The sequence below is a fragment of the Crassostrea angulata genome, chromosome 2 (genome assembly GCF_025612915.1).
Source record: "Crassostrea angulata isolate pt1a10 chromosome 2, ASM2561291v2, whole genome shotgun sequence".
NCBI classification, from domain to species: domain Eukaryota; kingdom Metazoa; phylum Mollusca; class Bivalvia; order Ostreida; family Ostreidae; genus Magallana; species Magallana angulata.
This window is the reverse complement of record NC_069112.1, coordinates 61,096,602-61,108,763: the sequence shown is the minus strand read 5'-3', so window position 1 is coordinate 61,108,763 and position 12,162 is coordinate 61,096,602. Positions and strand designations below refer to the sequence as shown.

General features: G+C 33.8%; 2 protein-coding genes and 1 pseudogene across 2 annotated transcripts in view; all 3 read left to right on the top strand.

Moving 5' to 3' along the window:
• Positions 1-12,162, top strand: part of LOC128174613 (uncharacterized) — a 151,616-nt gene that overhangs the window by 123,874 nt on the left and 15,580 nt on the right. The gene's annotated exons all lie outside the window — the stretch shown is intronic.
• On the top strand, positions 297-2,577 carry LOC128173345 (uncharacterized; annotated as a pseudogene).
• LOC128173346 (uncharacterized) lies at positions 5,619-7,412 on the top strand. Its single transcript, XM_052839039.1, has 4 exons — positions 5,619-5,925; positions 6,043-6,120; positions 6,304-6,396; positions 6,646-7,412. Exons 1-4 carry the CDS (start codon positions 5,801-5,803, stop codon positions 6,845-6,847), a joined length of 498 nt encoding a protein of 165 aa, XP_052694999.1. The 5' UTR covers positions 5,619-5,800; the 3' UTR covers positions 6,848-7,412.

Genomic DNA, 12,162 nt, shown 5'->3' with positions numbered 1-12,162 from the left:
CGGATTTTTTTTTTTGGGGGGGGGGGGGGTTAAATATCACCCTTTTAAGTAATGATAATTATCCTACATGCAGTTGATTTCTTTTTTTTTTCAAATTAAAGCAATATTAATGGTTATTTAAACTTTACTGTAAAAAAAAAAGACTAAATATGATAAACATTCTCTTAAATAGTTGAATAAAGATGCTACATTGGATTGAAACGAGGTAACTTAAATTGCTTTTTTTTAAACTTACAATACCCGTGTTTACAGGTGTAGAAAAAATAGAGCAACTATGAATTAATTAACACAATATCACTTAATCAGAGACCCAAGGGTAATGCGCAGATCACTCCTGTCCCGTGTGTCGCGCAGATATGTCACGACACAGCGGTGTTTTTAAAAAGGGAATATAATTCAGTTAATGGGGTAGAGCATCTACGTCATTATCGTGATGTACTTTTTCTTTGACCCGTCAAATCCTTTAACTCGTACCCACGAAGAAAGCGCTGATTGGGGTGGTAAACATTCCCAACCCGCTTAATTTTTTTGTTTTATTTCCTCATTCCCTCACCGAATTTTTCATTCAAGACATATAAACACAACGGAGTTTTGCTTAACGTTATTATCTTGAGAAAATGGCTGAAGAATATCTACAGTTTCTGTAAGTAATTTTTTTAGATAATCGTTTCAAAATTAAATAAAGCTAGTGAAATAATAACTTATCAAATTTTTAGAGAACAAATTTTGGTATACTAACTTTTAAAGGAATCTGTTCATAATTTTTCTCTCACTTCATAACACAAAAATCAAATAAATTTTTAAGTAATGTTCATTTTCCCTTATCCTACAGTTGTTTTATTTTTTTTTTCAAATTAAAGCAATATTAATGGTTATTTAAACTTTACTGAAAAAGGTCTAAATTTGATATATCTATAAGTTTTTTTAATATAATAAACTTGTCATCAAATCATTTATGGGTTGCACACAAACTTTCTATATTGACAGCGAAGCGACTAGCTCAGCAAAATCGTTTGACGAGTTCGAACAAATTTGGATGAAAATGGGGGATGAGTTAGAAATGGAGGGCCTGGCAAAGCGGTGAGTTGAACAGATTTTGATAGAGTTATCTTTCTTTGGCTTGATTTTAATATGTCTACTTTCATACAAATATTAATGTGTTAAGTGGAATCAGAAAGTGTGTTATATTTTTTAAAGGCCTTCCACTCCAACCCCAGAAAGTAAGAAAAATCAGAAAGCAGAAACCGACAGTACATCACACGTCCCTTTTGAAGGGTACGTATTAGAATAATATTTTTCTCGATCATCGTAGCACTACTTGTAGTATTTAAAAATGAATAAGTTTCGATCAAACTCATCAGAGTAAATGGATTATTATATGTCATTTTAATGTAATTTCAAAAGTATTGTCGTGTCTTAGGATTCAGTAATAAATTTTTGACACTTGATTTATCCCAGCTATTCCCCAGCTCACGACTCCAACAGTCTGTCCAACTGGTCGGAATGCCAGTTCAACGCCAAAGTGGAGGACTCAATATTAACAAACTTAAGGTGATGATTATAAACACTTTAATTTGTTAATGATATTTTATATTCGTTATTGAACTATTTTTGAATGCTTAATCACCTCAATTCGATCAGTAGCAATATTGAATTATAATATTTTTTATTATAATTAATGTTAATTTATTTACGAAGGTTAAATATGAGTTCTTAAGAATTGCAAATCAATATCACGGAATGTGAGATGTACATTAATTGAACACTCTGTAAGGTATATTTTTCATATTTCATCAACAGGCGAACAAACCCGGGAAAATTCGTAAACTTGAGAAAAGAATGAGAGAACCAGAATTTAAACCACAGTTCGACCTTTTAAGAACCCTATTGACTAGGGTGATGTCTGATTGTGAACAAATTCAAATTATCTTCAACTTTGTTGAAGATAAACTGAACAAAGTAGACAACCACACTAAAAGGGTTAAGTTCACAACTCTTTAGTTTTTGATTGTTAGTGTACTGTTTACTGTTATATATTCTCGGTGAACGATTTTCGATAACAACTTGTGACTTGCACTTTGTCATGATGTTTATGCATACTAAGCCATTTAAATTTGTACATGTATAGCATCACATTTTGTATTGTTTTGTAATCAATGACATTCTTCTGGACACTTGTATTATGTGTATGATCAGTGACACTGAGAACATTATGTACATCGGTCATATATATAACTGTTTAAAACACATTAATTATATTATTATAAAAAAAGATAATGTTTAAATTGTATATTTATGTATATTGAAATACCCCCGGGACCCTTGATTGAGAAATAAAATATCTTGTATCTTGTACTATCTCTGTTGTCTCTGGGTCTCCTGATAACAAAAAGATATAGAGAATCTCAAAACTTTGTAAAAAGTATAACGATAGTTTACTTACTGTAAAAGGTTGAGGAATGGTGCTACCTCTGATGCAAAAAACAAAAGTGAAGTGAAGGAATGCTTCAAATTTTGCACCTTTTATACTGAATATTAAAGGACTGGCCCTACGAAAAACTGCGTTATAAAACCATGCCTGGAAACAATATTTTGGTAATTTTAACTTTAGCAATACTTTACACTGTTGCTGTGGTTACAGATGACTAAGGTGACCCTAATAGTAGATATTAATAGTAGATATTTATGGTATTATCCTTCAACATGTATATTGAAATACCCCCGGGACCCTTGATTGAGAAATAAAATATCTTGTATCTTGTACTATCTCTGTTGTCTCTGGGTCTCCTGATAACAAAAAGATATAGAGAATCTCAAAACTTTGTAAAAAGTATAACGATAGTTTACTTACTGTACAAGGTTGAGGAATGGTGCTACCTCTGATGCAAAAAACAAAAGTGAAGTGAAGGAATGCTTCAAATTTTGCACCTTTTATACTGAATATTAAAGGACTGGCCCTACGAAAAACTGCGTTATAAAACCATGCCTGGAAACAATATTTTGGTAATTTTAACTTTAGCAATACTTTACACTGTTGCTGTGGTTACAGATGACTAAGGTGACCCTAATAGTAGATATTAATAGTAGATATTTATGGTATTATCCTTCAACGGTTGCTATGCGAACTAAGGTGACCCTGATAGTATATATTTATAGTATCATTCTTCAATTGTTGCTATGCTAAGTCCTTGACTGTAGACTACCCCCTGACTGTAGACTACCCCCTGGGGAAAACCATGACGTCATCCCTGGGGAAAACCCATGACGTCATCCCTGGGGAAAACCCATGACGTCATCCTGACTGCAGAATGACTGCACTCTGTCCCCCTTACTACTTGTGGCCCATTGTCTGATAGAATCCGTTTGGTGCGAATACTGTACGCAAAATTTCAATGGTTTTAAAGGAAGTTAATTTTTTCATTGGAAAACTTCAGGCCATTTTGAGTGCGCATCCTGTTCCACCATAATGAGAAAATCCTTATTTAATAACAGTCCGGCGAAGTCGATGTGTATTCCCTGCCAATGTGCTGACGGCCATTCCCAGGGATGTACTGGTTCCTTGGTCGGATGTTTTTGAATTTTTGAACATTACATGATTTTGTGACGTTTTCTATTTCTTTATCAATGCCTGGTCGCCATACGTAACGTCTCGCAATTCAACTCCACTTCAACCCCGCACATCACCAACATGTGATACTCGCAACACATGTGACGGATTTACGAGCTTTATAGGTATTATATTAAGAACAACACCATACCTTTGTATTACAAATTGTATTATACACCAATATCACAGTAAGTAAAGCAGGAATAAAAGAGAAGTGCCTCAACACATTCTTTCGCCCTACATTTATACTAGGTAATAGTCTAACATAGTCAGGCTCCTATTGGGCATATATTCGGCTCCAAAAAATAGGGCTTCCTGCTACCAAACGGGATTAGGGATTAGGCCACCATTGGGTGTTAGGCACCAAGCAATATGACCTCTGCACATAACATAATTAGGCCTCTGCTTAAGACACCCAATCCCAATGTCGTTAGGATGCCATTAGGCTGCCTAGTGACTATTGAATTGTTATATGTTAAAGGCAATATACTTTTGTTTCTCAGTGGTTGTTAAGTTTTATGGTAAATAGGCAGGTAGATGCTGCTTGTAAAAGTTAGGGAGTGAAGCTAAGCAAATTTTTTATTTGACTTTCTTAAAATTACCTTCAAACAAGTCAACACGCTGGAAATAAGACAAATGTCTCCTCGCCACTGGTCAATTTGCATATTTGTTGCAGAAATAATACATTGTACTGTCCATGTCAAAAGTTGCGCATTTCCCCCAGAGCTTACAGACAACCTTTCTTGAACATTGCATCGACACTAATGCGATTTCTCTCCTCTGGCTATTAGGTGATGTTAGTATGTCTGTGTACTAGAATGAAATGCATGTATGTTTTTTAAATGGAATTTATGGATCTCTTTGACAAAATTGTGCTTTTATTCGGCAAGAAAAGTTATACGGGTGTAAAATTAAGGTCATATATAATTAATATTAAGATTCTCATCCTGATTTGCAAAAAATATGGGGCAAATGGGCGGATTTTACCTTTTCCACTATTCATGATCTATAAATAACAACTGATCTATTGTTTTAAATAGTTGATACTACTTTTAGTACACAAACCCAGTTATAATCTTTTATTTTCATTTTATTTCTACTTAACTGTTATAATATGAAGATATTTGTATCTTTATGATAACAAACATGACTGGAATCCAAACGATAATCCATATGGTCAAATACCAAATAACTTGCCATTCACCACAGCTTGAATGACTTGTTCAGGTGTAAGTTGACTTCGATTTTTTTTTGGGGGGGGGGGGGTTAAATATCACCCTTTTAAGTAATGATAATTATCCTACATGCAGTTGATTTCTTTTTTTTTTCAAATTAAAGCAATATTAATGGTTATTTAAACTTTACTGTAAAAAAAAAAAGACTAAATATGATAAACATTCTCTTAAATAGTTGAATAAAGATGCTACATTGGATTGAAACGAGGTAACTTAAATTGCTTTTTTTTAAACTTACAATACCCGTGTTTACAGGTGTAGAAAAAATAGAGCAACTATGAATTAATTAACACAATATCACTTAATCAGAGACCCAAGGGTAATGCGCAGATCACTCCTGTCCCGTGTGTCGCGCAGATATGTCACGACACAGCGGTGTTTTTAAAAAGGGAATATAATTCAGTTAATGGGGTAGAGCATCTACGTCATTATCGTGATGTACTTTTTCTTTGACCCGTCAAATCCTTTAACTCGTACCCACGAAGAAAGCGCTGATTGGGGTGGTAAACATTCCCAACCCGCTTAATTTTTTTGTTTTATTTCCTCATTCCCTCACCGAATTTTTCATTCAAGACATATAAACACAACGGAGTTTTGCTTAACGTTATTATCTTGAGAAAATGGCTGAAGAATATCTACAGTTTCTGTAAGTAATTTTTTAGATAATCGTTTCAAAATTAAATAAAGCTAGTGAAATAATAACTTATCAAATTTTTAGAGAACAAATTTTGGTATACTAACTTTTAAAGGAATCTGTTCATAATTTTTCTCTCACTTCATAACACAAAAATCAAATAAATTTTTAAGTAATGTTCATTTTCCCTTATCCTACAGTTGTTTTATTTTTTTTTTTCAAATTAAAGCAATATTAATGGTTATTTAAACTTTACTGAAAAAGGTCTAAATTTGATATATCTATAAGTTTTTTTAATATAATAAACTTGTCATCAAATCATTTATGGGTTGCACACAAACTTTCTATATTGACAGCGAAGCGACTAGCTCAGCAAAATCGTTTGACGAGTTCGAACAAATTTGGATGAAAATGGGGGATGAGTTAGAAATGGAGGGCCTGGCAAAGCGGTGAGTTGAACATATTTTGATAGAGTTATCTTTCTTTGGCTTGATTTTAATATGTCTACTTTCATACAAATATTAATGTGTTAAGTGGAATCAGAAAGTGTGTTATATTTTTTAAAGGCCTTCCACTCCAACCCCAGAAAGTAAGAAAAATCAGAAAGCAGAAACCGACAGTACATCACACGTCCCTTTTGAAGGGTATGTATTAGAATAATATTTTTCTCGATCATCGTAGCACTACTTGTAGTATTTAAAAATGAATAAGTTTCGATCAAACTCATCAGAGTAAATGGATTATTATATGTCATTTTAATGTCATTTCAAAAGAATTGTCGTGTCTTAGGATTCAGTAATAAATTTTTGACACTTGATTTATCCCAGCTATTCCCCAGCTCACGACTCCAACAGTCTGTCCAACTGGTCGGAATGCCAGTTCAACGCCAAAGTGGAGGACTCAATATTAACAAACTTAAGGTGATGATTATAAACACTTTAATTTGTTAATGATATTTTATATTCGTTATTGAACTATTTTTGAATGCTTAATCACCTCAATTCGATCAGTAGCAATATTGAATTATAATATTTTTTATTATAATTAATGTTAATTTATTTACGAAGGTTAAATATGAGTTCTTAAGAATTGCAAATCAATATCACGGAATGTGAGATGTACATTAATTGAACACTCTGTAAGGTATATTTTTCATATTTCATCAACAGGCGAACAAACCCGGGAAAAATTCGTAAACTTGAGAAAAGAATGAGAGAACCAGAATTTAAACCACAGTTCGACCTTTTAAGAACCCTATTGACTAGGGTGATGTCTGATTGTGAACAAATTCAAATTATCTTCAACTTTGTTGAAGATAAACTGAACAAAGTAGACAACCACACTAAAAGGGTTAAGTTCACAACTCTTTAGTTTTTGATTGTTAGTGTACTGTTTACTGTTATATATTCTCGGTGAACGATTTTCGATAACAACTTGTGACTTGCACTTTGTCATGATGTTTATGCATACTAAGCCATTTAAATTTGTACATGTATAGCATCACATTTTGTATTGTTTTGTAATCAATGACATTCTTCTGGACACTTGTATTATGTGTATGATCAGTGACACTGAGAACATTATGTACATCGGTCATATATATAACTGTTTAAAACACATTAATTATATTATTATAAAAAAAGATAATGTTTAAATTGTATATTTATGTATATTGAAATACCCCCGGGACCCTTGATTGAGAAATAAAATATCTTGTATCTTGTACTATCTCTGTTGTCTCTGGGTCTCCTGATAACAAAAAGATATAGAGAATCTCAAAACTTTGTAAAAAGTATAACGATAGTTTACTTACTGTAAAAGGTTGAGGAATGGTGCTACCTCTGATGCAAAAAACAAAAGTGAAGTGAAGGAATGCTTCAAATTTTGCACCTTTTATACTGAATATTAAAGGACTGGCCCTACGAAAAACTGCGTTATAAAACCATGCCTGGAAACAATATTTAGGTAATTCTAACTTTAGCAATACTTTACACTGTTGCTGTGGTTACAGATGACTAAGGTGACCCTAATAGTAGATATTAATAGTAGATATTTATGGTATTATCCTTCAACATGTATATTGAAATACCCCCGGGACCCTTGATTGAGAAATAGAATATCTTGTATCTTGTACTATCTCTGTTGTCTCTGGGTCTCCTGATAACAAAAAGATATAGAGAATCTCAAAACTTTGTAAAAAGTATAACGATAGTTTACTTACTGTAAAAGGTTGAGGAATGGTGCTACCTCTGATGCAAAAAACAAAAGTGAAGTGAAGGAATGCTTCAAATTTTGCACCTTTTATACTGAATATTAAAGGACTCGCCCTACGAAAAACTGCGTTATAAAACCATGCCTGGAAACAATATTTTGGTAATTTTAACTTTAGCAATACTTTACACTGTTGCTGTGGTTACAGATGACTAAGGTGACCCTAATAGTAGATATTAATAGTAGATATTTATGGTATTATCCTTCAACGGTTGCTATGCGAACTAAGGTGACCCTGATAGTATATATTTATAGTATCATTCTTCAATTGTTGCTATGCTAAGTCCTTGACTGTAGACTACCCCCTGACTGTAGACTACCCCCTGGGGAAAACCATGACGTCATCCCTGGGGAAAACCCATGACGTCATCCCTGGGGAAAACCCATGACGTCATCCTGACTGCAGAATGACTGCACTCTGTCCCCCTTACTACTTGTGGCCCATTGTCTGATAGAATCCGTTTGGTGCGAATACTGTACGCAAAATTTCAATGGTTTTAAAGGAAGTTAATTTTTTCATTGGAAAACTTCAGGCCATTTTGAGTGCGCATCCTGTTCCACCATAATGAGAAAATCCTTATTTAATAACAGTCCGGCGAAGTCGATGTGTATTCCCTGCCAATGTGCTGACGGCCATTCCCAGGGATGTACTGGTTCCTTGGTCGGATGTTTTTGAATTTTTGAACATTACATGATTTTGTGACGTTTTCTATTTCTTTATCAATGCCTGGTCGCCATACGTAACGTCTCGCAATTCAACTCCACTTCAACCCCGCACATCACCAACATGTGATACTCGCAACATACCTACGAGCTTTATAGGTATTATATTAAGAACAACACCATACCTTTGTATTACAAATTGTATTATACACCAATATCACAGTAAGTAAAGCAGGAATAAAAGAGAAGTGCCTCAACACATTCTTTCGCCCTACATTTATACTAGGTAATAGTCTAACATAGTCAGGCTCCTATTGGGCATATATTCGGCTCCAAAAAATAGGGCTTCCTGCTACCAAACGGGATTAGGGATTAGGCCACCATTGGGTGTTAGGCACCAAGCAATATGACCTCTGCACATAACATAATTAGGCCTCTGCTTAAGACACCCAATCCCAATGTCGTTAGGATGCCATTAGGCTGCCTAGTGACTATTGAATTGTTATATGTTAAAGGCAATATACTTTTGTTTCTCAGTGGTTGTTAAGTTTTATGGTAAATAGGCAGGTAGATGCTGCTTGTAAAAGTTAGGGAGTGAAGCTAAGCAAATTTTTTATTTGACTTTCTTAAAATTACCTTCAAACAAGTCAACACGCTGGAAATAAGACAAATGTCTCCTCGCCACTGGTCAATTTGCATATTTGTTGCAGAAATAATACATTGTACTGTCCATGTCAAAAGTTGCGCATTTCCCCCAGAGCTTACAGACAACCTTTCTTGAACATTGCATCGACACTAATGCGATTTCTCTCCTCTGGCTATTAGGTGATGTTAGTATGTCTGTGTACTAGAATGAAATGCATGTATGTTTTTTAAATGGAATTTATGGATCTCTTTGACAAAATTGTGCTTTTATTCGGCAAGAAAAGTTATACGGGTGTAAAATTAAGGTCATATATAATTAATATTAAGATTCTCATCCTGATTTGCAAAAAATATGGGGCAAATGGGCGGATTTTACCTTTTCCACTATTCATGATCTATAAATAACAACTGATCTATTGTTTTAAATAGTTGATACTACTTTTAGTACACAAACCCAGTTATAATCTTTTATTTTCATTTTATTTCTACTTAACTGTTATAATATGAAGATATTTGTATCTTTATGATAACAAACATGACTGGAATCCAAACGATAATCCATATGGTCAAATACCAAATAACTTGCCATTCACCACAGCTTGAATGACTTGTTCAGGTGTAAGTTGACTTCGACCTGTTGACAATTTTATCGAGTTTACAGATTTTTTCAACTGAAGGTTGGTGCAAATACTGTTGCTAAAAGTGCATTCGCGCATTTCAACGACCTTGTAACCTCGTTTTTTGAGATATCTCGTTACAAGTCTGGTTTTAATTTTCCTCTTATGTAAGAGTTCGTTTTCAACATGGCTAGTCAACCAACAACGATGCCTGTGCCCGTAACATCACCGTGGCAGTTGCTTCGTCGTAACCGTCGACTGGAAAGCGTCCTATTTTCTTTTCCTTACCCGAAATGAGTTTGTGTTTAATGGTTTTGTAATCCCCACAGAGAGACAACCAATCCAACCAGTCATATGCAATGGTTTATTTTCTACTTCACTTCTTTCATCCGCAAATAAAATATTTCTTTTCTAATCCATAATAAAACACAAAGAAAAAACATATAATCGATTGTTTATTATTAGATATGAGTTGTGTACTCAGCTCGAAATAATGAAGCTAATTCATTAATTTAAATACCTAAATGAAGAGAAAGTGACAGTTTGGATTTTATATTATCTTGCACATAACCATCTTTCACATTTTCCGATTCCATCTACCGTGTATTTTAAATAACCTGTATGGAACTAAATTGTTTGCAGCCGAAGTTGCACCACCACTTCGTAATGAACGAAGAACAAATTTTTCTTTTTCAACTCCAATGCTTTCTAAACTGGATTTAAACAGTTCTCTCACTGTAGAATATGAAATAGGCTTGTTACATGAACTCAGACAATGTGCACCTTTTCTAAATTGCATTGCTCTAAATAAAAACTCATCTGCTTCCAAAATGTTTGCCACCTTTATGTAATTTTCGAGGCATGCGACAGGGCAAGTATTTTTGTTAGTTCTTGCAATGTAAAGTTTGTTACCTTCTCTGAATATATCTGTCTTACTTCTCGGTATGAAAAGCTCTACATGAGATGGACAGAACCTTATGTCTTTAAAACGAATATTGACAAGCTCGTTAAATCTCAAAAAACCTGAAAAAGCCAAACTAAACATACAATAAATTCTTATTTTTGCCAGTTCTTGAGAATTTCCGAATTGTGTGTACAACATTTTCATGACTTCAATTGTAACAGGCTCTTTCTTTTTGACTGGCTTTGACAAAATTTTCCTTGCACCTTCAATCGTAAAAACAACAAAATTTTCTTTACATGGATATTTTACAAGATTAAAATCATGCTTCCATCATATGCTTAAGAAATTAGAATTAAGCACTGAAACAGAAACATTTTTCTTAAAACAACAACGCTGAATGATACTTTCTCTTCGTGAAATATACTGTTCCGCTGTGAACCTCTAACAAAAAATCTAGAGAGGTTTTTATACTCTACATAGTCTTTCACAAAACTCTTAAAACATCCATCATTATCTACAATACTTGACCAAAAAGGCGATAAAATCCATTTAGGTGCGACAAGTACGCCTTTACCTTCGCAAGCCATTAAATGGGAGATTGTGTTGGAAATCAACCTTACCGGAGGAACAATCCAATTATTATCTTGACTCTATTCAAAGGAAAAAGCATCTACACCTGCTGTAAAATTGTCTACAAATTTTGAATAAAACTTTTTTACCTTATGGTTGTGATAATTGGCAAACAAATCGCATGTAAATGGACCCCACATTCTTCAAGTTCTACTTTAAACGCATCAAGTTTCAATTCCGTAGCTTTAAGTTCTCTCCAAGTTGAGCTTCTCCTAGAGGCTTCCTCTGTCCACCTCATATGAACAATCTTTCCGAGGATTTGAAGACAGTAACCTGCACCAGCATGATCGCTTGCGTCAGTGTAAATTATTCTTTCTGGTAACACATACTCTTTTAAAATTGTCTTAAATGGTAAAAACATACAATTCATTTTCCAAAAATTTATCTCAACAATGGCTTCTTTAGATAACTGAAAAATTGTATCCCAAGACTTTCTTGAACATATATCCAAATGCATGTGTCTTGTCATAAATCTACACACAAATCCAAAGCTTGCTGAAAATGATACGATTTTTCCTGTAACTTTTGCTAATAATCAAAATTCTCAAGATTTGTTTTCAATGTCATAAGATCTTCTAACTTACTTTCCTGCAATTCCAAAGTACCTTTTACTAGATTTCATCTAAATCCTAGCCAATCCAAGCTTTGGACCGGTGCTCATAACGACTTTTCCTCGTTAACAACAAACCTTGCCCTTAACAAGTGTATCTTTAACAAAATTTGACGCTTGTAAACAATTAAATAATTATCTGCAAAACAAAATCCGTCGTCAAGATATAAAACAATGTAAATACCCATCTCTCTCCAAAATCTTACCAAATTTTTAAGTATTTTTGTAAAAATAAATGGAGCCGAAGATAAACCAAATGGCAAAGAAGTAATTACATAAAATAAAATCCGAAATATTTGAACATTGAAGGATGTAAATCAATATGATCTCCAGAAGACAGGTCAAA